Below are 24,826 nucleotides of genomic sequence, written 5' to 3' on the forward strand. Positions count from 1 at the left end.
CTGTACATTTTTCTAAGAAGATAGTCTGTGACTTTCATTAAAGTTTCAAAGAGTTCAGTGACCCCTAGAAGGGTTAATTAAGAACTTCTGCCATTTAGATTCCATGGCAGTCTTCCATCTTCAGGTAATTTTCCTTCCTGCTGTTCTGATTCACAAGATTTTGCTACATTCTCCTGCTTACTTATCTCTTGGGCTATAAAGAATGATTACCTTTGCCGCAGAAATAAGCTGATTGTCTTAAAAAAATGATTCTTAACAAAAGATGTACATCAGGTTTAATGGGGAGTGTCTCAATAAAATATGTTGCCTTTTTCCCCCTCTACCCCACACGTTTACCCTAAACCTACAGAATTAGAATTTCTGGTGATGGAACCTGGAAATTTTTATTTTTTTAAATATTCCATAGTTTTGGTACATACCCCTGATTATGAACCACTGGAATACAGTGTTGATATGCTTCCAAAGTAAGAATGAGGGACAATGGGAATTTGGAGTTAGGGTGGGGGTACATTTGTGAAAGAACTGGGTGAAGTAGGCCTTAGCACTCTCTTCTGAAGTCTTAGATATACCTTTGTGCTCCTGTATACTCCTGTAGTATACATTATGCCAGACCAACAGTTCCTGAGCTGGGCTAATTTAGGAGCCTCTGCATAACTTAGGAAGAATCAGACCCTCTTTTCTCAACACATGACTAACATAGGCCGTATATTCTGGTATTTGGACTACATACATAGAATTTAACCTACTCTTCCAGCTTGCCTGACTTGGTTTTCTGACTTTGCTTTACAGACAGCAGTGGTCCTTCCAGTACTGTGTCCAGTGCTGGTCCTTCCTCCCCTACTGCAGTGGATGGTAACTGCCATTTTGGCTTCAGTGATCAACCTTCTGTAAGTTCACACATGATTGAAGAACATCAAGGCCTTGGGATGCTCCCTGGGAATGGAGAACAAGAGTTCCCCGTTGAAGGGATGCAAGAGCCTATTGAACCAAGCCAGTCTTCACAGGAACCACCTGTGGAAACCAGCCAGCCATGCCAGGAAGTTTCTGAGGAGATCAGTCAGCCATGCCAGGAGGTCCCTGACATCAGCCAGCCATGCCAAGACATCCCTGAAGAGTTTAGCCAGCCATGCCAGGAGGTTCCTGTCATCAGCCAGCCATGCCAGAAGGATCATGATAATGTTAACCAGATATGCCAGGAGGTCCCTCAAATCCACCAGCCATGCCAGAAGGCGAGTCAACTGTGCCAGAAAATCTCTGAGGAAGCTTGCCATCTTTGCCAGGAGAACCCTGAGGAGGTCAGCCGGCCATGCCAGGAGGTCTCTGTGGAGGTTGGCAGGCTGGCCCATGGTTTCCCTGTAGGGGTTGGTGGCCTGGTCCAGGAAATCGGTGTAGAAGTTGGCAAGCCAGCCCAAGAGATCCCTGAGGAGCTCAGCGAGTCATGCCAGTTCTTTGTAGAGGTTGGCAGGCTAATCCAAGAGGCTTCTGCAATCAATCTGTTGTCTCAGGACATTCCTGAGGTAGATAAACCATCCCAAGAGTTTCCTGGGGAGGATGATCTGCAGGTACAGGAGGTCCCTGAGGTTAATCAGCAGTCCTGGGTGTTCCCTGAGGTGACTGACCAGCTGCCTGGAGAGGATATTCCCCAAGCCCAGTGTCAATCTAGTGATCCAAACCCTCAGAGCCAGTCTCTAGCCTGTAACCAGCACTCACCCCTTCCACCAGCAACATGTGATTAATCGTGTTCTCATTAGTGGTGTCACACTATACCAGCTATTTGAGCTAGCAACTTTTTCTGTTGGCTAACTCACCTACCAGTGTAAGACCTTGGATCTCACCAGAGGTGTCTGAGGAAGCAGTCCTCTTGGCATGAAGCCAAGAACTGTGCCCGAGCTGGGCTTGGAGGGGAGCCAATTTCATGTTCAAAGCAACCATTGACTCCTCATATGGCCATTAGACTTGAATAGGATTTCCATAAAGGGGTGGGCTGAAGCATCATTACCCAACGTCCTCTGAGCATCCCAAGAAATTCCAGATTGTTAAAGGAAATGCCACTTAACTGCTGAAGACACCATCCGGGGACATCAAGTGCAAAAGGGGACTCCCGGGTCTCCGCTTTCTGGGGAAATATTCACAACTTCTCAAGGTACCCTTAGACCATATGTGCATTCAGGAAGATTCTTGTCTTTGCTAGCACTCCTCAGGTGGGCCTAGGATGGCTCTCTGAAATGTCTGGGTGGGGGGTGGAAAGAGAGTCCCTTTCCCAAACATCCATTGTGGTCATTAATCTTTAGATTGGGTTTATGGGTGTTTTATATAATGTCGCAAGTTCCCCCTCTGCCCCAGTAGTGTTCCTCTGGGCAATAGCTCTAGGGAAAAATAGGTATTAGATTGCTGTGAAAATTTTAAGAGTAACTACTTAAAATGCTCTGGGGGTTCTTGGCCAATCTGTGAAGCTGGGTCTCCTTTTGTTGTGGGGCTACTTGGCTTAAGAGATGCTGTAGCAGAGAAAATCAGGTTCTATTTTAAGCAATCAGCAGAGATCAATATTGTACAGACATGAGGAAAGATTATATATATTTCTGTAGTAGTGCCAGGGACAGACTGGCCAAAGACCAAACACTCCAGGGTCCCCAAGAGGTTTTTCCTTTTATTGTTATGTCTTTAGGGTCAGGTGTGATTATGAAGCTTTTCCCAAAGATATGGGGATGGGAATGGGCATGGGTAGGAGGAATAATGCAGTCATTGCAGTGGGGTGGCTAGAACATTATGAGTGCTCAATAAATATGAAATAATAAAAATGTTGATGGTGGTGATGATGTCCTTGTGAATTCAAGTATGAATATGACTATAAATCAATCGTGTGACTGAATTAATTTGAACCAGTCAAAAGCTGCTATAGTTGAGTGGGAAGGAACTATAAAATAAAGAGATCAGGGGGGTGCCTGGGTGGTTCAGTTGGTTAAGTGACCGACTTTGGCTCAGGTCCTGATCTCACAGTTCGTGGGTTAGAGCCCCTTGTCAGGCTCTGTGCGGACAGCTCAGAGCCTGGAGCCCGCTTCTGATTCTGTGTCTCCCTCTCTCTCTGCCCCTCCCCTGTTTGTAGTCTGCCTCTCTCTCACTCATAAATAAACATTTTAAAACATTAAAAGAGATCAGGCATCCCAGGAGGGCCCTATGGCAGTCAGCCCACCATCCTAAAATGTCTTAAATGAGTAGTGTTGTCGGGGACAGAGTTTCTATTTCTGTGAAGCAGCAGTGGGTACTTGCCTTCTCACCAGATCTTTAGATTCACCCTCTTAATTTTCCACTCTGATGATTTGGGGTGAGTGTCAAGGAGGAGTTGATATAAAGGGGTTATGGTCTTTCTTTACCTCCTTGACATTTACACTGAGAAAGCCCAGCACACTGGGAGGGCTGGAATATCCCCTTCCCCATATATTTACATTAACAACCTGGCCTCTCCTGACATACCTACGACTATAAAGGGTTTCACCGCAAGGGAAAAATCCAGCATTAACTTCATGGAAATTCTAAATGCACAGGTGAGTGCTCATTACAACCTCAATAGGCTCTGGATCTCTTAGGGCTTCTCAACTCTTTGACTCTTTGGTGTTCCCTTATCCAGGGTATCTGATGCTATTCAGTCCTCAGCTCTTGACCCCAAGTCAAGAGTATGCAGATCCCCTTCCCAGACACCCTGCCCCTCTCTTCCCTCCCCCAAACCAAATGTATCTCCCCACCCTAGGCCCCTATTCCTCATACTCTGGCATTCTCATTTTCAGAAATTATGCTGGCTCCCCATATCTTTTCTACCTTTATCTACCCGATGTTCTCTGGCTTCCCTGGGTCCTGGAGCTGCTTCCAGTTATCAAAGACATCAAAATCAATGACAGTGCCAGGAGAAGCAGAGAGGTAGAAGCCAAGGTCCAGCAACTAAGCAATGTGTAGAGTCAGAAAAAGCCTAAGCCTCACGACAGCATCTGTAATGAACTTGATTTTATTGTTAGAGTTGGAGGCGGCTCCATTACAGCAGCTGGGAACTATAGCAGGGAAGTGTGGGGAGGAGCAGAGCACAGCAGCACAGGGAGGGTGGGAGCTAGGAAGAACACAGGCCGGCTCATATTATTTTCCACACAGTCATTTGGCAGAGAAGCCGAGCCCTGACGAGTGTCTGGATTTCTCAGTCCGGCGATAGTCTGGCAGGGCTGCTCATTGGCTTGCTTGGGGAGAGGTCCTCTCCTGGGGTGGTTTCTTCAGCCTGTTTTCATCTTACTCAGTAGGAGTTCAGCTTTAGCTCAGCTTTGTCTCCCTCTTCCCTTCCTCTCATTTTCCCCAAGTTCTCTGGCATAGCCTCTACCTCCCAGATCCTCTGTCCAAGAGTTTAGGGCTGGAAAGGCAGCCAGTGTTCCCATTTCAGCTGCAGGATGGCATAGTGGAATGTTGGGGGGAGTCACACATTGCTGGGGTGTCAAATGTTGGGATGTCAGGCAGTGGCTTATTTTTAACCCATTACACACCAGGCCACAGCAGATGACCACATGCAGAGAAGCCAAGCAGGGGATGAAAAGGGATGAGGATAATTGGAATGGGTAGGTGAAAACGCCAAAAGGTCAGGGAGCTTGGAGGAATTCTGGGATTGGGGCTGGGCTCTCCTTGCCCCTCTTGTGCTGCCCAATAGGCCTGGTCTGGGCACAGCTCTGGGATGTGAATGGTATGAAGCAGGGGCTGGGAGGATAAGCAACTTTCTTCTCTCACCAGTCTGTTGGTCAAAAGAGCTTCAAGTTTTGTATTGAGACATTCAGATATGGTGGGGGGCAGTGGGACAGTATAGCAGTGGTTTACCCCTAGACCCCTGCTGGAACCCAGACCCCGGTGGGTAAGGGAATGGGAGATGGAGGAAGGGGCGCAGCTCTGGGTACCTTACTGACAGAATCCTGCCCCAGGTCACATAGATTATTACTGGAAATTTTTCCTTGGGTTGCTAAATAGAGATAAAGAGGTCCCTGGGCTTGGGGATATATGATGTCCCTCCATGAGGGAGGAGGTTGCTGAGACCCATCCTTCCTTCCCACCCAATACAAACATTTGGTAGTGTTAGGAGAGGGTGGCACTCCAGAGTTCTCAGGCACAGATGACCTCCTATCCTAATTTCGTGCCCTCCCTCTATCCAATCCCTGTTGCCTTTGGTTTTGAAAATCCCGTTGGGTATGGATGAGGGGGAGGGACAACCTCTCCCATTTAGCCCAGCCCAAATTCCCACAACAAGACATCCCGCCCCGTCTCCCCCACCCCAGCTCCCGTGTCCCTCAACCCCAACGGACTCAGCAATAGCCATTCTCTAAGGGAGCTGGGGAAGCAGATTCCTGGGGAAAGGAGTGTGGTTCTTTCAGAACTCAATCTTGCAGGCTGGAAAGGACTCATCTTGCATGACCACGGTGCTGCTGCTAGCCAGGACCAGAACATTCAGTTGTTGCTGCTGCTCATGAGTCTGCTGGTACCATTCACGAGTCACCTCCGTGTCATGGGTAGGGATTAGAGTCACCTAGGAGGGAGACAAGACATGCCTGATGTGACATTATGAAGGGAAGGTAAGTGAGGGGGATGGGGCATCACACCTGATGGTCTAGGAAGTAGTCCCACTGCCCATAGAAAGGGTTCAGTTCTTTTATGAGTAGAGACTGTGTTCCACTGAGTAAGCTTTGACCAGACCTCCTCCTTGGCATCCCTTGCCACTCACCTGAAGATTCTCCCCCCATTGGGCCTTGCCCTCCAGCAGGGCATCCAGCACAGCCCGGCTCGGCTCGCCATTGACAGGGTCATTCCCACTGACCACATAGTAGGATGCACGCACTCGACGGAAGAAGTCAAGGTCAGCAGTCTTGCCACTGCAATGATTCGGGATATAGGCGAGATCCACGTATACAGGGGAGCCAGAGCTGCCCTTGGAACCCAAGGCCGCTGTAGAGACAAGCCAGGACTCATTGGAGAGGTAGACACTTTTAGCAATCTTCCACAGTTTCTCCTACTCCTGGAGTCTTTGACCAGCCACACCCAACCCCAACCCACAATCTCTAACTTTTCATGTTATACTTACATGATCCTGCCTTGAGTCCATTGACTAGGCCTTTGGACATGGGGCTGTGTCCATCCTTTTCCTCTGCTGGGGTGACTTGGCTTGGAGTGCTGCGTGGTCGGGGTGGGACCCGGGATGCTCGATCTGCAGGCCCTTTACCAGGGGTGGGTGAGCGTTTTCCCCGAAGATCCAGACGCCGGGCAGGAGATGCTGGCTTGCCCCTGCCTGGGGCCCTGCGCCCTACTCTCCCCTGTGCTTTCTCCTTCTCACGTAGTTTTTCTAGCCTTCCAGATTCTGAGCTGAGCCCCTCAGGGTCAGCCATGCACACATCAGGGCGAGGAGGGGATGGGCGGGGGTCTGGCTGAGGGATAGGGGGTGGGTCATGGCCAGGCCTGGGATGGTGAGTCCCACTGACCCCTCCAGCTTTGTCCACAGGCAGGAAGTCCCCATCTTCATCTGAGTCAAGAGCTGCCTCAGCTGTGATGGATGGACACTCCTCAGTTTCTGGTGGAACATCAGAATCTGATTGTGAGGAGCCTGAGTCACTGGCTGATGTTGGGGGTGTCTCATCAGCCACAGGGCATGGGCCCCCTGTGGCCCCTGGGCCCCCTGCCCGGCGCCGCCCTCCCCTCCCTACTAGCCGAGCATCTTCAGTTGAGAGGTCACCTTCATCTGTGGATTGGGGCAGAGGTGGGTTCAGAAAAGATGGGGAGAGTTCCCCTCGGTGGGGCCGGAGCTCAGCAGCACATCCCTGGGGCCCAGCCTCAACCTCAGGGGAGACACTTCTGGGTTGGCCTCCAGAAGCCCCTCCAGGGCACAGTGGCTGCTCAGGGGAAAGAAGTGTGTCAGGTCGGGAACTCCTCTCGGCTCCCTCAGGCCAGGCCCCACGTTCCCAGGCAGGGCAAGTCTCAGCTGCTTCTTTCTCAGCCTTGGCCAGGGCAGGGCGTGGGGGGTTGGGGCTGGTTTCAGTTGGGCCATTGGTGGCACAATCCCCAGAGGGACTCTGGAATGGGCTTGGCTTCTTGGTGGCAGCTCCTGTGCATTCCAGGCGGCAGGGCAGAGTGCTGTCATCCATGTCTCCAGGTAAGCTTGGAGCTGGAGCTGGGACCAAGTCCAGTGAAGCTGGGGGTGCTGGGCTCAGAGGAGTGAGGTCCCAGAGACTTTGGGCAGCTGGTTCCATTCCTGAGACCAGCTCTCCAGACCCCCGTTCTGCAGCCTCCAGGCCAGGAGGGAAGCGCTCAGCCACACTTGAAATCACAGGTGTGGTGGCCTCAGAGGAGGAGCCTTCAGACAGGGCTGGTGAAGCAGGTCTTGGCAGACTGGAGAGGAGAGGAGCCCCAGGAGAGCTGGGTGATGGGAGCTGGGGCAGTGAGGAGTCCAGGCTGGGGGCCTTGGTCACTTCGAGGTACTCATCATGCCGGGCTCTGGTGGGGGGACCCGGAGCCAGAGCCAGAGCTCGGTCCCCAGAGAAGGCAAGGGAGCCACAGGGTGCTGAGCGGGGTTCAGCAGGAGAGGGCAGCTGTGGGGGAGCTGGCTGCAATGAGGAGAAGCCAAAGGCTGAAGCAGGGAAGTCCAGGCTGGGTCGGGCAGGGCCCAGGTGTGAGTCCGAGGGAGGGCTGGTATGTGCCTCACTTTCAGGCCACAATGTAGGGGGCCCTGCAGGGATGGGGTGAGGGGGACTCGGGGACTCGGCCTCTTTCTCTGGCTGTTCCCGTGCTCCCTTCTCCAGCTCTGAGTCACTAGTGCTGTCATCCCAGTGACCCTGGCCTGATTCCTTGGGTGATGGGGTTCTCCTATCTGGGCTACAGCTCAGGATATTACCATTAAGAGAGGGGCTTGGGCCTTTGCTCAGAGGGATAGGAACACGGGGGGGCACTGCAGGTGGGGTGAGGCTGGGCTCCATACTCGGACCCAGCTCAGGCTCTTGCCTAGGGGGTAAAGTGGGTCCCGCCAGGGCTGCATAGCTAAAGGTTGGAGTGTCAGATTGGAGGCTCTTGGGTGAGACAGGAGATGAAAGCTCCTTCTCTGCAGATGGGTTTCGGCCAGCAGCCTCCTCCTTGGCTGAGATGCGTGGGGGCCAGTCCCCAGCTGCCCCAAGCGGAGGCTCTCTAGTGGGGCATGCAGGGCCAAGCCCAGTAAGCATCATCTGCTCATAGATGTCTGCGTACTGGAAACTTCTCTCATCAGGATAGGGTGTGGGCTCTCTCTGCTCAGGTTCTATCTGTTCGGGCTCCTTGGTGGGATGGCTTTCACTGGCCTCTGGAACCTTTGAGCTTTGAGGGCTGCTGCCAGGAGCCCCAGCCCCACCTTCTTCTTCTGTCTCCCCTTCAGCCTTGCGGTAGTCCTTCCCCAAGGGAGAGTATGGCCCACCTTCCAACTCAGCTGCTGCCTCCTGTGCTGCAGCCACCACACTGTCATACTCAGTGGTGCCCCAGGAGAAGGGTGCAGGAGTGTGTGGTTCTGGGGCAGGCGTGGGGGGAGCTGGAGCTGGGGAGAGGGGTGCAGGGGGCAGGGGTCTGTCCTTGGGCACCCATGGTGGGATGTCAGCCAGCCATGAGGGGGTGGTGGGTTCGTTCCTCATGGGTAGCATGGGCTCAGGCTCTGGGATAGGGCTTTCTTGTCCAGGAGCTGGAGGAACCCTCTGTCCAACCACCTCAGGTGGGGAGGCTGGAGGAGAGATGATTTCAAAAGGGGAACGGGTCAGCTTGTCTTCTTCCTCTGGAGGCAGCCCAACTGGTGACTCAGCAAGCCAGCGCTCCACCTCCAGTCCCTTCTGTGGTGAGGGCTCCTGAAAACCCTTGAAGTCTGAGGCCCAGGGGCTCTGAGGCGTGTGCTCCAGTGGGGGCACTTCTTGTTCATCATCTGGCCCCTCATCAAGGAAAGTGCTCTCCCGCTCTTCTGTGTACCGTGGCCGGGCCCCCTGGCCATCCAGCTCATGAGGGAACCAGACCTTACGCTCACAGCTCAGCTCCCTCCAGTATGTGTCCTGTTCCAGGGCCACATCCTCTCTGCCCCTCCAGTACCTGTCCTCCTGCTCAGGAGATGTGTCCTCCCATGTCCGGGCAGGCTCTTTCTGTTCTCCAACTGGCTCATCTCTGGATGGAGATGTTTCTTGCCACTCCTGTACCACATCCTGCTCCTTCCAGTACTTCTCTCCCTGATCCGGGGCCTTGTCCTCATGCACTGGGCTCTCTTCCAGCCCCAGAACTTTGGTCTTCTCCAGCAGAGCTTCTTCTTCCTGTTGCACAGCCTTAACTTTTTCTGGAGATTTTTCCTCTAGGATCTTCTCCTTTGGTTTCATGGTTTTATCCTCCTGCACTGGGCTCTCCTGCTCCTGAGTTTTGTCCTTCTCTTCCAGAGCCTTATCTTTCTGTTCAGTGGCCTTATTGTTTTGTTCCAGGGCTTCATCCTTCTGTCCTAAGGCCCAGTATTTTTGTTCTAAGGCTTCATCCTTCTTTTCCAAGGCCTCCTCCTTCTGTTCTTGGGCCTTGCCTTTTTGTTCTGAGTCTATGTCTTTTTGTTCTAAGGCCTTATCCTTCTGTCCATGGGCCTTGTCCTCCTGCTCAGGGACTTCGTCTGTCTGTCCTAAGGCCTTGCCCTTCAGTTCAGGGACCTTGTCCTCTGGAGCCCTGTCTTTATGCTCAACGTCTCTGACTTTTTGTTCTAAGGTTTCACCTTTTTCTTCTGGGATCTTGTCCTCCTGTTCCAGAACCTTGTCTTTTTGTTCTAAGTCTTTGTCTTTTGATTCCAGGGCCTTGTCCCTCTGTTCCAGGGCTATGTCCCTTTGTTCTAAGTCTCTGCCTTTTTGTTCTAAAGCTTTATCCTGCTGCTCTACAGCCTTAGTCTTCTCTTCCAGAGCCTTATCTTTCTGGCCAATGGCTGTATCCTTTTGCTCTGCAATGTCATCCTTCTGCTCCAGAATTTTGTCCTGCTGTAAGACTTCATCTTTTGGTTCAGGTCCCCTGTCCCTCTGCTCTGGGGTTCTGTCTTTCAACTCTGGAACTTTACCTTCCCACTCCATGGCAATGCTCTCCATGGCAGGGCTTGGCAAAGACTCAGGACTCTTGGTGAGGGAGCTGTCAGGTGTCAGAATGTGTTCACCAGGGCTTGTGATCACACCAGGTGAGTGCTTCTCATCTCCCAACAATGTAGAGTGAGGGAAGGAGCTGGTAGGTAACTTTCCATCAGGGCTCTTATCTGTGATGTCTGCCAGTACAGAGTAACCAGTGGTCCCATCTGTGGGAGGTGATAGTGTGGCTGCACAGGGTTCTGGAATAGATGTGCGCACTAGGTGCTGAGAGGTGTCCTCAGCCTGTATCAGAGGCCCCTTTTCTTCCTTTCCAAGACTTAGTTCCCCAAACTGGAGGGTGCCAAGGCTTTCTGGAGAGAGCTGCTTAGAAGAGATATCCAGAGAGGTCTCCTTGCTGGGACTCTCTTCCGAGAGAGAAAGTGACCGGGTGTCTTCTGGAGATACCTCTGGCCAAAGGTCTTTGTGTACGTGCTGCTCTGTCAGGCCACAGGGAGACCTGGGGATGGCTACTTGGTTAGCTGTGTCTGGTGAGACCACACTGAGTACAGATACGGACTCTGCATCTTCAGGGGAGAGGCTTTGGTCAGGAAACTGGAGCACCCCATCTTTCTGAGTTTCACTAGATTCTTGGAGTGACGTTCTCAAATCTCCGGAAAGAGCTTCTGTTCCCAGAATTGGGCCTGTGGGCTCTCCTGCCTCCACAGTCTCAAAGACTATTGCTTTGTCCTGTTCTGGCAACAGCTGGATAGTGCAGCCTGTATGTTCTCCAACGATGCTGACAGGTGCTTCCTGGGCATGGGGGCTCCTGGGAGGAGGCACCTTTCCCTCTTCCAATGTGACCTCTTCAGGCCCAGGCTTAACTATCTCCTCTGCAGCATCTTCCTTGCCCATACCTGGTGTACGCCTAGTTCCTCCCCAGGAGCCTGCTTCCTGAAAGTCTTGGGGCTCAGACTTTTCTTCCACTGGGGACTGATGAAAGGGTGTGTGGGTGGCACTGGGTGGGCCAGATGGTGGAGGAGAGGCCATTTTCACCGTGCTGTCATCTGGGCTAAGGCAGCGCTCCTCCACTTCTCCAAGGACTGGTTCTCCTTGATGTAGGGTATGCCCAGGGACACCAAACATCGGGGTTCCAAACTGACTGGGAAGTTTCTCAGATATCTCTACATTTGTGGTCTCCTCCTCTTCCTCTTCCACAGCTCTCTCTCCAGGCAAGCCTCTCCCTACAATCTCTCCTTTCTTCTCTGACTCACCAGTCACAGAGAAATCCTCACAGGGTGGTGATTTGAAGCCCTTGTCTTCTTCCAGTGAAGAGGTAGGTGAGATGGTACCAGCCGACGGCACATAGTCCAAGCCCTGAGTGGCTTCAGTGCGGGATGAGGGGATGCTTGTAACTGTGTCGAGCAGCAGGGAGCTCTTGCCTGTCTCTTCTGTCTGGGGAGCTGTGAGTGAAGCCACAGACTGGTCCTCAGCCACGGATGTGGCAAAGGAAGAAAGCTTGTCGCATTCAGTGATTGAGGTGGCCGAGGACACGTGTTCCTCTTCAGCCAGAGGGGCGGCCACCATGTTGGGGGGGTAGGTGAGTTCAGTCTCTGCTGCTCCATAGCCTTTGCTGGAGGTGACAGGAACAGCACTGTCTGTAGGCTGGCTAGCCTCAAAGGGGCCAGGACCCTCAGGCTCAGGGAGGTCATAGGTACTTGTAGGAAATCTAGGTGGAGCTGGACGTTCCTCCGGCTCATCATGAATCTCCTCATCTGAGATGGTTTGCTCTGTCTCTGAGTAGCCAGGAATTGTCTCATCCTGGATGTAAGAGACATGCTCAGTGGCTCCTGCAGGTGTGGCCAGGCTGCTTAGGAATGATGAGGTTTCCTTCTCAGGAGCTTTGCCCTGGAGTCCTACTTCCCGGCCCCCGAGGGCCTCCCTGATCCTTGGAGTTGCCTTCAAGGCTTCCTGCATATGTTTTTGGTAAAAACCTTCAGCCTTTGTCTCTTCCTCTTCCTCCTCATCTGAAGGGTGCACCTCCTCCATTTCTTCTAACTCAGCCTTCTCTATCACATCCTCCTTTACCTCAGGTTCACTTTCCTCTCTGGCTTCTATTTTATCAGGGAGCCTCTCTGCTTCCTTCTGCTTCTTTTCCTCCCAGGTATCTTTCTCTTCCTCTGTTTCAGCCCCAGAGTCTGGGCCTCTATCCTTGCTACCTTGTTCTTCAGGGATGTCTGGGACAATCTCTTTCTCCTTCATCATGGGCTCTTCTTGTTCCAGCTGTGGAACAGAGGGTGGTATCTCCTGGCCAGTTGTGCTTGGGGGTCCCTCCTCTGCAGTGTCTGGAGGGAGTGGTTTCTCTCCTAGTCCTAGGTCCCTTTGTTCAGCCAGCAACCCTCTCTCCTCACGCTTCATCTCCTCAAAGTCCTGTGTGAGATCCTCTGGTGAAGACAGAGCCAGCTCCCTGTGCCCACTGACTGTTGGGGGTGGTACAGCCCCCTTCTGGGCTGGGGGTGTCCGGGGCTCAGAGGACAGCTCCTTCTCCCCACGGGCAGCCCGACTCTTGTCCACTTTGGCCCTGCTAGGGGCCTTGGCTTTGTAGAGGGTCTTACGTACCTCAGGGGTAAAGGGCTTCAGGTCTGGCTTGGAAATTTTCTTGACCTCAGGTTTGGTATCTTTCCTCTTCTCCTCTTTCTTGGCATCCTTCTTCTCCTCCTTCCTTCCTTCATCCTTCTTGAGCTCCTTCCTCTCCTTCTTGATCTCTTTTTTCTCTTTGTCTTTTTTCTCTTCCAGCTTTGAGATCTTTTCTTTTAGGTGCTTCTTCCCTACCTTGTCTTTTATCAGCTTTCGCTTCTCTGCCTTCAGTGCCTCACTCGACTCTGTCCTCACCCTTTCAGGCTTGGTAGGCTTCTCTGGGGGCTTCTCAGATGACTCTTTTACTTTTTTCTCTGTCTTGGCTAACTCCTTGGCTAGTTCTGAGCGGGCCTCCTTGGCTCCCTCTTCAGCCACCTCCTCCCGTTTGGCCAGCTTGCTTACAGCTGTCTTGGCAGTGGCCTTGAGGCTCTCCTTGCTGTCAGCCCGCTGTTTGATTTTGCTGGGTTTGAGGTTGGCAGGCACAGCCCCAGAGGCCAAGTCTTTCTGTGTAGCCACAGGGTACCGCAGGAAGTCCAGGTGCCGAAGCTTTTCCAGGCCCTCCAGGATCTTGTTCTGGGGTGCGTTCCCTGGAAAAAGCACACGTACAATCTTCTCAGTGGGATTGGCTGGTAGCCAGACAACCAGAGCCGTGATAGAAGTCAGGTAGGGCACTGAGATCTCAGCCTCCTTCCCATTAGCCAACACAATGCCTGTCTTAGCTTTACTATTGCCTGCCCACTTTTGCATGAGGAACTGCATCTCTTTGCTGTCCTTGACAGGGTTGAGGACATACATGTCCAGCCGTCCTACACCCATCTTGTGGAAGAGGGTCAGTGGCTCAATGGTGTTGCTGACCACACGGTACAGAGGTTCGGCCTGGATGCCCAGGCGGTTTAGGTGTTGCAGAGTGAGGCAGGCCTCCTCAATGCTGCGCTTGGCTTTCCGGGAGGCATCAGGCAGCCGCAGCTTATCAGGCACATTGAAGAAGACAACTCCAAGCTCAGGGGAGATGAGGTTCTTCACCCAGTCACTGTAGCTGCTGGAGCCCTGGGACTGCTCCTCCTCCAGTTCTGCCACTTTGCGCTGCAGGAGTCCATTGATGCCTGGCAGGTTATCTGCCCCAATGTGTGTGAGCAGCACTGAGTCAATGCGGTCCAGGTGCCGCACCAGCTTCCAGAAGCAGGACTTGCGATCAGAGCCACCATCCACCAAGATGTTGAAACCATTAACGGCAAAGAGGGCAGAGTCTCCACGGCCACCAGGGAAGATATAGCAGCAAGGCTTAGAGAGTTTGAGGAAGCCCCCTGAGGTGGGGGGCTCTAGCAGGTCAAAGGGAGATGGCACATCCACAGTCTCAGAGACGTACTCGGAGAATTCAGCCACACCATCCATGGTGGGCAGTGTGGGCTCAGGGTTTAGTCGGAGGTGCAGGGTCTCTTGGGAACTGGATAGTCCCAGGTGGCTCCAGTCTCCCTCCCCTAAGCAGGAAACGGTGAGGAAGGCCTGGATTCCAGGGTCTCTATTGCTGAGCAATTGGGCAATCTAGAGGAATGGGAGATGAAAGGCTGATCAGGTCAGGTAAACAGCTGGGGTTGCCTTAACCCAACTCAGATTCAATCTGCTAGTCTCCACCTCTTTGCGAGGTGATCGCCTCGTATTTTTCCACCAAAGTTCCCAACCTTCAAGCAACATGAGATTTCCCATCCTTGGATCCCTCCCCACAGCCCTAGTCCTACCCCAGTTTTCATTCCTCCCAGACTCAGACATGGCACTTACCTCTGGGTTGTGAAGGACCTGGGCAAAGTTCTGATAAGAATAGGTGCCACTCTGTAGGATAAGGTCTCCCCCAGGCTCTAAACTTTGCCCACTCAAGATCAGTAGTTTGTGAGCTGATTGACTGCTAAGGAGATGGTGAACCTATAATGGAAGGACAAGAGTGGTCATGGATGTGGGAAACTCAGGGAAGGGCACTGGATGTTTCTGGTTCCCCTTAGTACTGCAAAGACATGCTCCCCACTAGTAGGCCCACAATACCTCCAGTGTAAGGCTGGGGATCATAAAGCAGCCTAGATGGTTCAAAGCCAAGTCTGGGAATTCTTGGCCTTTCAGCAGTAGTACTGGCAGGGGTGGGTTACAGCACTTCCAACAAGCCGTTGTGGCAAGGCACAGGCCCTGGCCTTACCTCAGAGCTGATGCTGTCGGCACTGGGGTTTACCAGGATGACGGTCTCAAGGATCTCACTCTGGTGGCAGAGGGTCCTCTGGCCTGAGGGAGAGATGCAGGATTTTGTATTGAAGAGAGTGGGTATAGTAAAAGGGAAGAGGCATTGTGTGGGAAAGGAGAGAAAAGAATGTACAGCAATGGAGCTGAGGGGAAAGAGGAGGCTAGCAATCCTTAGATCCTGCCACTTTGGATACTGCTGAGTAAGGTCTAGGAACTGGCTCCTCCAGCCCTTCCCTGTCAGGGTTTCCTCCTCCCTTCACCCACACTGACTGTCTTCTCTCCTCCCTTCATCTGCCACACCCTCTGCCTGCTCAGTCTGGTACCCCCACCCCCTCCGCTTGAAACTCCTGCCTCAGGCTGCCCTATTGACAAGAAGCTTTTGTCCCTCTCGAGCACTAAGCTCCTGGTGCTGCCTGGGGATGGGGGGCTCAGCTGGAGGGAGGGCTCCTGGGGTTGTGATGCTTACTCAGCTCTCTCCTCATTAGCCTGCCTCTGCCCTGGGCTTTCATGCCAGTAGAGTGCCTGGAAACATGGAGATGGGCACTTTGCAGTGTCTACAGACTCCCCATCCTCCTTTCCATTCCCCATCCAAGGCCAGAATTCCCATTTTCCAAAAGACTGTTTCTATTTATCTGAACCCTTGGGCTTTTACAATTCAAAGATTAGAAACAGGAGTATAATTTCTTGTTCTGTTCTCTAGTTCTTCAGAGGCCAAGCCTGAGCTCACAAGCATGCACACAATCATGCTGTTCCCACCACCACAGGTTACAGCTCCCTCTCCCACCTCACCTCCATGTCCCCAGGCACAAGAGAGGCCTGGTACACTGCCCCACAACCCATCCCTTGTGAACAGTTTCTTCTCTCATCCTTGCCCCTCTCCTATGGGCCCTCTGCGATGGAGATGGGAGTTAGGGGTCCACAAACAAGACACAAATAAGGAAGGAGAGATTCAGAGTGTTCCCCAGGCCATGGAGAAAGACAAAACAGCCTCAAATGCCCTGTCTACTTCCCTCTTGCAGACTCACATGAAACACCGAGCAATGCAGCAAAGAAAGAAAGTGGCAGGTTACAAGATAATGGAGGATGCTGCCATCCCCTGTTCCTGCCCTTCCTAACTGCTGCACACAGCGGCGTTACCTTGCAGAAAGAGAGTTGAACAGATGGCCCGGGAGTGAGCTGTCTGAAAGATATTGGTGGGAGTGCTCATAATCTGTCCCCTAGACCCTCTTCTGTGATCCAGCTCTTTCCTCTTTCTGGGGCTTAGGCATGAGGAGCCTGGGGCCAGGGCCTTTGTTAAGAGGAAGAACCACAGTGCCAGGATCAGGCAAATCTGGCAGCAGAGGGCTGCACTTGCAGCTGCAGGGGAAATGAACTGTAGATGTGTCCGAAGAACAAACCTCATAGTGGGTGGGTGGAGCCCAAGAAGAGTTCAAGGGTTCTCTTCTATTAATTTGGGAACTGTGGGAAGCTTTGAGGTCAGTTCAGAGGATGAGAACCACCTTAGAGACAGGCTGGGGCAGCTCTTGGGCAGATGAGGGGTATCAAGGTTCAGGGAAGGGCCAGGCTAGCCCTAGACTAGTCGTAAGTAGTTCAGATTTAAAAGGGCAAATCATGGGGCGCCTGGGTGGCGCAGTCGGTTAAGCGTCCGACTTCAGCCAGGTCACGATCTCGCGGTCCGTGAGTTCGAGCCCCGCGTCAGGCTCTGGGCTGATGGCTCGGAGCCTGGAGCCTGTTTCCGATTCTGTGTCTCCCTCTCTCTCTGCCCCTCCCCCGTTCATGCTCTGTCTCTCTCTGTCCCGAAAATAAATTAAAAAAAAAAAAAAATAAAAATAAAAAAATAAAAGGGCAAATCCTACCCTACCCCGGACATATACACACAAGGTCACACATTCGAGCTACAATGGTCTGAAAGAAGAAATCTGTGGTACAGACTGATTTGTTTTCTATTTACCACTCTTCCTCCACCAGTTGACCATTCCTCACAGTCCCTTGTGTGTAACTACTAGACTTCTCTGATTCCAGTTAACGTCTTGGTGAAAGACCCTGTTCTTCACCCATGTGCTCTCCAGTTCTGACTGGCAACTACATGGTCTATATCATGCACCCTTTTGAGGCCTAGGAGAAAGCCCTATTTCTCTTTTCTGCTCCCCAGCAATCCCACTGAAGGGAATTGACTTGTTTTTCCTTTTTCTTTCATACGAGGCAGGGACACTTCCCCTTGGCCAGTGATGCTGTGGGGGTGGCCTGGGCCGCCAACGCTGAGCAGGCAGGAGGGCAGGTGTCTCCGCAGTGAGGCAGAAGGGGAGGGGGGGCCGCTTGGGCAGCTGCAGTTTGCCGCAGTGTGTGAGTGTGTGTGAGTGTGCGCGCTGAGCTCAGGCTCCAGCTCCGCCCCCACCCCCCACCCCAGCATGACAAGTCATTTTCTTGGCTGCCTCTGCATGGGGGGTGAGGAGGGGGGGACACAAGAGAGGGAGAAGAAACTGGCGCCTCTGTTCCAGAGCCCCCATCTTGGGAAGAGAAGCGGCGATGGGGTGGGGGTGGGGTTGAGACTTGGAACCTGTGGGTTTGACAGGACTGGGAATGCGGGGCAGCTGCCGGGGAGGGAGTGCTTGCTCTCAATCTCCCGAGTGGCCTCTCAATCTCCAGAGGGAGCCAGAAGCGGGGGCTTAGAGCCCCAGTCTCAAGCCGTTTACAGGGAATGGGGGGGGGGGGGTGCCGCTGCAAATAGGTTGGTCTATGAAGAGGCGCGTGCCACGTCTTAGTGACCCTTTCTTCCCTTTTTTTCCACAGTGTCCCCCACCTTGCCTTACTTGGCAAAAACTCGCTATCCCGCTCACCCCCAGCATTGGAGCAGCTGAGCAATCCAGCAGCTGACACCAGAGACCCTCCCATTAGGCGCATTCCCGCAACATCCGCCTTTCCTTCAGATTCTTCTGCCTCTGCCCAAAGACATAGCCCCCAAAGTCCTCCAGCACCCCGGGCTACCAGGCAGAACCAGAGACACCACCCTCTGCTACTGCCCCTAGGCTGATGTCTCCCAACCCAGCCCAGCCTGAGAGGTGGACTGTCACAGTCCCGGCCCCACTGGCCTCTACCTGGTCCTGGGTCCAAGCTGACCCCACAGCCAGTAATGTTCATCTTTTCTCTCTGTCCCCCCAGTCTGCCCACCCTGCTGGGCAAATTCCAAACACACAAGATTAGGTATCAACTCCTTTCCCGCTACCCCTACCACAGCATTCCCCCACCCCCATGCAAAGCCCTTTGGTTTGGTTCTTACCCTGGGGTGTGGGCGGGAGCCCCTCATGGAGGCTGCAGCTCCGGCCTCAGCCGGCAGCTTCAGGGAAGAGTCTGCCGCACTTGCACTTGGGGTGGGAGTGGGGGGGGGGGGGGCTTGATGGGGAGGGCGGCGCCTGGGCGGGGAAGAGGGGCTGGTCCATGACGAGGCACTGGAGACTTAACTGTTTATTTGCCTTCACAGTGTCAGTGCTCTGATGCTTCTGCTTGGCTCTGGGGGGTGCTGAGGAGTTGTCTAGTAAGTCAAAGAGCCACGGTGGTCTACAATGGCCCATAAGGCCCTTCTCCCCTCAACACTGCTTCATCAAGAAATGCCCTTTTAGCATCAGCCAAAAGACCAAAGTCCTGTGCTATGACACACTGCAGGGATACAGGAGGTGTGGGCTGCCTGGGCCCTCCCCCTTCCCTCAGGAACCATCTGCCGCCTCTCCCCTGAGACCCAGGGAATGACCTTCAATCCCTGGAGGAGCAGGAGACAAAGGGGTTGGGGACCTGAAAGAATGGAATAAAAGTGAGGGGACTGCTTGAGATGAAGGCTGGGGATGGGGTGGTGAGCACTGTGGGCTTTTGAGCCACATCTGCAGGAACCAGGGGAGGGTAGAAGTCTCATTTTAGGTTGCAGTGTAGGTTGAAATTCTGGAGTAGACACATGGTCCCTAGCCCTTCTGGGTGGGGCACAGGGACTCTGGGAGCTGCATGTAGTTCTGTGTCAATGCAACACAGCACAGTAACCACACTAGCACTGATACTTGGAATTCTTGGGTCATTAGATCTGAAGAGGCTGGGCGCTTTCTGCTTTTCAGTGAGAGAGTTAAAAATGACCAAGGAGGATCACCAGGGCCCCAGGCCCAAGTGAGATTTTTTTTTTTTTTTTAACTATAGGCCAATTATTAAGTGCAACATAAAGTACTCTTTGGATCACAAAAAAAAAAAATCTTATGACTTTGTAGGGTATTGGGTCCCTGTGCTCTCCTTTTCTCTGCACTTTTCTATTTCTCTCTCTGATGTTTCTTACACTAACTTAATCCTTCCATTGTTGGCTGTTTCCCTTAGTCTCTACCTCTGTTTCAGCACTCAAAAGACTCAAAGGGACGATCTTGAGAGCCCTAGCATACAGTTCCAACCCAGTGATGCTCATGCTCCCATAGAGTCCTTCCCTGCCCTCTTCTCTTCCACCAACCCTCCCCAGTTCTGGCCAACTCCTAATGCCTTCCACACATTGACATCCACCCACTCAAACCCCAGCACCAGCCCCACCCCTGCCCCAGACTGCCAAAAACTGCTTTTGAAGGTCAGAGAAGCCAAAATAGTCTCTGCTCTCAGCATCCCCCCTCCCCCCTTAACTGTAGCCAGAGGAGAGGAGGAGCTGAGTCACCAGGACTGGAGGGGGGGCAGGGAGGAACAGAGGAGGAGGAATCTTTGCTCAGATCCGGAGATGCAAAGCAGCAACATGGCAACAGCCCCATTTGGATTGAGGAGACTATCTGCAGAGATACACAACACAAACCAGACTGAGTTCTGAGCATCACAAAAGGAAAACACTTCCCTTCGGCAACTTCATATTTTGTATTTCTTCCCACTTCAAATCTTCTATCTCCTATCTGCTTTCTAGGGCTCTCTGAAGTGTGCTAAGAGGGAAACTTGAGTAGACATTTGGCTAGAGAACAAAATAACATTTCCCAGCCAATGCAGAGCCCCCCTTATTCTCAGCTGCTACCCCTAAGGGCCACACCCTGGGCATTGTTCCAACTCACACTGGAGTTTTCCTTCAACCCTCACCCTCTGAACAGCCACCCACCACAACTGCCCCTCCACCTGCTGTGTTCCTAGGCTCTGCTGCAATGAAATGGTGAGATGCCAAAGAAAGGCCTGAGCTCAGACATAAAACGCGACTAGAAGTCCTGGATTTGAGACCTGACTCTACCAATTTATCAGTCATGCCATTAAACAAGCCACTTAACCTCTCTGAAAGCTTGCTTCCCGAACTATAAAATGAGTATAGTATTAATACCATCATCTAATAATGCAGTGAGGAATGAATGGCATAAAAGATGAAAAAGCGCTTCATTCCTAGAACCCTAACCCTGCAGCGCACAAATGCCACTGAAATTTTGTCTCCTTTTTGTAGACTTATGATCAGAATCAAATTGAGATTAAAACCAGAATCTCAGACCAGACCAACTCTAGAGTACCCCCTAGCTCCCAGGTAAACCCAAAGCTGGAGGTGCCTGTAGGAAGTGAAGTACTTTCATGTTCGCTGCTTTTCCTGTTCAGACAGCAAGGCAGAACCCCAAGTTGTAGGGGCCAATGAACTACTGTATTAATTCACAACGTCTTTCATGTTTGCAGAAGGAACAGAAATACCACTTTTAGAGCACATTAATGGTAGTGGAGACTCACACAGAAGGCCTACAAACTGATCCTTCAGTGTATGTTTCTTAGAGTCTTAGAATATCAATCATCAATTATAAATTAGGAAAGTCTCTCCCTTTCCTATAGGTGCTCAATAATAGAAGTATCAGAGTGTTGTTTAAACTCAGTTTTCCACTGTCCTAATAGTTTCTGGGTCTGTTTCATAATGCTTGGAAGCTCCAGATTTTCTGCGGGATTAGAAAGTTAGGCTCCAAGTCACCACTGGAGACTACCTGGCTCAAAATTCACCTTGGAAAGCTTTACCAGATTTGACCACTAGAAGGAGCTGGGCCACTGACACTCCATCACTGGGTCCTTCCTTTTCTGTGTTTGAGTGAAGAGTGGAGAGTGGATAGGAATGATTGCACTTGCCCTGACACTGTAGGATACGTATTTGTCCCCTTTCTCAGCCTTTTGTCCCAGGGTTGAGGAGAGGTGAGAGGGATGGTTGCCTAGCCTGTGGATTGGGCAGAAAGGATTAAGCCATACCATATCCCCTTGAACCCATCACAGCAGCCTGGTTCCCTTTGCTACTTGGCAAATGGGAGGCTGAAGGGCGGGGCAGTGTCTGCAGCTGCTTTGGGCTGACTGTTGTTTGTGGGGACAGCTGAAAGAAGAGCCAGCAGGGGTGGGGCTGTGGCTGTCTTGAGCCATGTGGGTTTTTCCAGGAAATTCTCCACTGTTCTCCAGGGACATAGGCCACCATGAAAATGTCCAAACCTTAAAAAAAAAAAAAATCCAGTAGACTAAAGTGAGCCCTGATCTTAGGAGTATGGTCCTAGGCCCCTGAAGGACGCCATGGCAAAACTGATTATAAAGATCAAGTAGGTGTTTAAATATTAGTGGTTATTTCTGAGAAATGCCTGAGCGTAACTATGCATCTATCTGTAAGCATCTTTCCAAGCATCCCTGAATGTTAATCTGAAGAATGGCTAAGCATTTTGGTTTAAGTTTTCTTCATTCTTACACCATTCCAGAATGCGGCCTACTCTTAAGTTTCTGTGGCCCAAAGGACAAAATTAGAGAATTCAGTGTGAATTGTTAACATCAGCACATACCCACCAAACTTCAATTCAGTCATTAATTTCATCCACTGTCATCCCCTTATCCAGCTTGCACCAGAGATGGTAGGAGTAATAAATGGCAAAACTGTTGATTTTCAATCATCAGTGCTAGTGGAGGAAGCCATGACATGAATAATTCTAAACAGAAGGCAGTCTCAAAACAGTGAGTGGCTAGCTTCACAGGAAGCCAGTCACATCAAAGAGATGCCAGCTTCACATTTTTTAAAATGCTGCACATATTCCTAAGATAATGGAATATCGGTCATATTAACCCTCTCATCTCCTCTCTCTAGGAACGTCTCTAGAAGAGTCAATGATCAGGGAAATGACTAAAAATGTGGCAGTTAGCAGGAGGAATAGGAAGAGAAGGGTTGGTGATTACCCACTACACTGGATAATTGAGACTTATCTGTATAAGATAAGAATTCAGTCATTTGGTGGATAAGAATTCAGTCATTTGGTGGCAGTGACTGTTGAGTTGGATGGATTTTATTTTCCATAAAGGCACTGGCACATGGATTGGTGTGTCAGCATTTACCGATAGCATGACCAGATGCCCAACACTTTTATAGTGGGATATAGGCCTTTCTGCAGTCTCCCCACAGATACTGCCATGGAATGATAGTGCCTGAAATATTTTCTCAAATTCCTAACTCATTTCTCCTACTCAGCAGAATGGGAAATTGAATCCTGTGGACTTTGATTTCGGAGCCAAACCTCAGAGTGTGACTATCTCTTGTAGCGGCAATCCAGGAGACCCTGCTTCAACCCTGGATTTGATGGTACTCATCAGCTTTTAGGACCAGGATTCTGCTCTGTTCTCAAGAGCTGTTGGATGACCCAAAGGAGGAACAAGGAATCCTGAAACCTGGAGGGTGGGGCTGTGTAGACTGAGGGAAAGGTGCTAAGCAAAGATCCGGGAAGGTAACTGGGGCACTCACAGGTCTCTATAAAGGGAAGCAAGGAGGCTAGGATATACAGAAAGAGGAACACACACACAAAAAAGAGCGGATTTTTGCATGGGAGATGATTAATCACTCAAGAGAAGTACCTCATTCCCTTAGTGCATGTCAACAGCTGTCCATAAACCACCCTCTTGTCAGGTAGAAATTCTGTTCTCCAGGCTCCCTCCACCATCATACCATGTGTATGCAAAGAGTCCTGGGTATGCGGAGGATAGCCTCCTAGCTTTCCAACTTTCCCCTCAGTAGTCCCTCCCTTCTGCCTGACCCAAACCTCCCACAAAGCCAGCTCTGCCAGGGAGACTGGACCTCTGACATTCTGTAACCAGCCCTCACCCCAAGAACTTGAGACAAATGACACTAGTCCTAACCTTTGACCTCTGAGGAGAAGTGAGCTAGGTGCCGGGTAATGAAGAGTCTCAATTGTTGGTTCAAGTCGAAGGATGATAAGTCAATGTTCCAGGAGAGAATCCCTGTGAGAGAGAGAGAAAAAAAAGAGGGCGCTAGATAAGGTCAATGGGGATGGACTTAGGGGAATACTTCCAAGCTCATGAGGACAGGGAGAGGGTAAGGATTGCCATGATCAGCCTCAGTGCCGTCTTTAAGAAAGGTGGCTAGTGCCTATGTCTATTTCCCATCCTGTGTCTTTCTTGAGCTTTGCCTGAGCCAGAGAAAGAAGGGCAGAGGTTAGGCTAAACTTGGTCATTAATGAGTTTGTATGTAGTAATTTTCTTGCAGAATTGCCCAATTGTGATAGAAGTGACACAATTGATAGAAGGGAACTCAAGGGCCAGTTCCCAGATACTGGGGGCTGCCTTCTTGGTCTTTACAGCTAAATAGTATTCTAGTCTCTCCTTCTATGCCCCCTCTTTGCCTCCACCCCTCCGCGGCTTGCTTCCACCCGCAAGTGGCTCCGCAGCACTGCGCCACAGGCAGGCAACTGGAGAGGGAGGTGAGGGCTGAGGAGATAGTGGCCACGAAGGTCACTCTCTCAGGTTTACCGCTGGCACTGAGAGATTTCAGATTTGTCTGGGACGTTCAGAAAGCACACTGTTCCTGTTCAGGGACCTAAAGAAGAAACTAAGGTAGGAACATGGACTCTCCAGGGGATGGTAAGGACTTTCAAGACATCCGACCCGAGACACTGCGGGTGGGAGGGGTGTGACCAGAGTGGCCCCAGGGACTGTATAGAGCTCCCCTGCCTCAGGGAGATTGCGGAACGCCTTGGGGTGTACGGGAGGGATGGGGAAAGAGAGATGTTAGTAGCTAGAGAGGCTATGCACGACATGGAAGATGCAGGTGACATGCACTGATGATTCAGATTAACAAGGGAGGGCAGATCTCAGGAAGTGCAACCTAGGGATGGAGAATGCAGACGTACACACAGATGGCGGAAAAGCACGGGATGGAGGATGCCCCGAGCACAGCCAGGACAGCGGCTCACCTTGTTCAAGGTGGGCCCGCACGGCCCTCAGCTGACTCTCTGTACCAATATCGCCGATCACGATGAGCAAAGAGTGTTTCCGCAGGTCCCAGCGTGCTGCCGCCACTGCGGCTCCGGCCTCGCACGGCGGCTCCGCGGGGTTCTGAGCTAGCGGAGCGTCGGGGCTTCGGAGCCCCAGCCCGGGACTTGTCTCCATGGCAACGCCGCTAGGCCGCCCGGGCCCAGCCTCGGTCTCCATGGAAACTCCGTTGGAGTGCTAGGCCGGCAGCGTCCGCTGCAGGCAGAGTGTGCGCCGTTCTTAAAGGCCGGCGGCAAGAACCGTTCATTGGCTGCTGCCTGTCAGGGGGTGGAGCTCTGGCGCCGCAGGGGCAGGGTTGGGGCCGCGACGCTTCGGCCCTGCGGACTCCCTTGGTCTTGGGGTGGTGGCCGCCCGCGTCAGCCCCAGCTCGTTTTCCACGGGGAGCGCCCACTCCGACTTGGGCAGGGGTGGGGCTCTGAGGGACCGGGTGGAGGGGCGAGTCGATTGCCTTGGCGCCGGAAGAAGCTTCTAGTTAGGATGTTTCCCGGATAAGTACTGTCTGGCAATTCCGCAGCCTGACCCAAACTGAGGGGAGCCATATTGTCCCTCCCTGTCTCCCAGTTTATAGCGTTGTCTCCATCTGTGCCGCCGTATTATCATTATCTGGTGTGGTTCCCCCCCCCCCCTTTTTT

At 52.0% G+C, this 24,826-nt stretch overlaps 4 protein-coding genes across 24 annotated transcripts in view; 2 read left to right on the top strand and 2 right to left on the bottom strand.

Moving 5' to 3' along the window:
• PPIP5K1 (diphosphoinositol pentakisphosphate kinase 1) overlaps positions 1-2,802 on the top strand; it is a 43,495-nt gene extending 40,693 nt beyond the window's left edge. For all 19 annotated transcript variants that reach the window (XM_058737964.1, XM_058737966.1, XM_058737965.1 and 16 more), the window contains one exon: positions 790-2,802. In XM_058737964.1, the coding sequence (XP_058593947.1) occupies positions 790-1,736 (947 nt within the window). In that variant the 3' untranslated portion in view covers positions 1,737-2,802. The remainder of the gene's footprint in view (positions 1-789) is intronic.
• A 1,179-nt stretch (positions 2,803-3,981) lies between these two features.
• MAP1A (microtubule associated protein 1A) lies at positions 3,982-24,372 on the bottom strand. Of its 3 annotated transcripts, XM_058737951.1 has the most exons (7): positions 24,116-24,372; positions 23,043-23,144; positions 14,899-14,981; positions 14,493-14,633; positions 6,095-14,258; positions 5,738-5,958; positions 3,982-5,542 (listed from the first exon to the last, which is right to left on the bottom strand). In XM_058737951.1, the coding sequence occupies exons 1-7, from the start codon at positions 24,351-24,353 to the stop codon at positions 5,387-5,389; spliced, it is 9,105 nt and encodes a 3,034-aa protein (XP_058593934.1). In that variant the 5' UTR covers positions 24,354-24,372; the 3' UTR covers positions 3,982-5,386. The 3 variants fall into 3 exon arrangements, with proteins under 3 accessions (XP_058593934.1, XP_058593936.1, XP_058593935.1); XM_058737953.1 differs by lacking the exons at positions 23,043-23,144; positions 24,116-24,372 and adding an exon at positions 18,217-18,251; XM_058737952.1 differs by lacking the exon at positions 5,738-5,958 and having other exon boundaries at positions 5,361-5,542.
• On the bottom strand, positions 14,992-18,209 carry LOC131516680 (uncharacterized). The gene is made up of 2 exons (XM_058738014.1): positions 16,801-18,209; positions 14,992-16,559 (listed from the first exon to the last, which is right to left on the bottom strand). Exon 1 carries the CDS (start codon positions 18,075-18,077, stop codon positions 17,133-17,135), a length of 945 nt encoding a protein of 314 aa, XP_058593997.1. The 5' UTR covers positions 18,078-18,209; the 3' UTR covers positions 14,992-16,559; positions 16,801-17,132.
• TP53BP1 (tumor protein p53 binding protein 1) overlaps positions 23,655-24,826 on the top strand; it is a 97,387-nt gene continuing 96,215 nt past the window's right edge. Inside the window, exon 1 of the mRNA XM_058737955.1 lies at positions 23,655-23,756. The gene's annotated coding sequence lies outside the window, so the exon portion shown is untranslated. The remainder of the gene's footprint in view (positions 23,757-24,826) is intronic.

Source organism: Neofelis nebulosa, chromosome 7, assembly GCF_028018385.1.
Source record: "Neofelis nebulosa isolate mNeoNeb1 chromosome 7, mNeoNeb1.pri, whole genome shotgun sequence".
Taxonomy (NCBI): domain Eukaryota; kingdom Metazoa; phylum Chordata; class Mammalia; order Carnivora; family Felidae; genus Neofelis; species Neofelis nebulosa.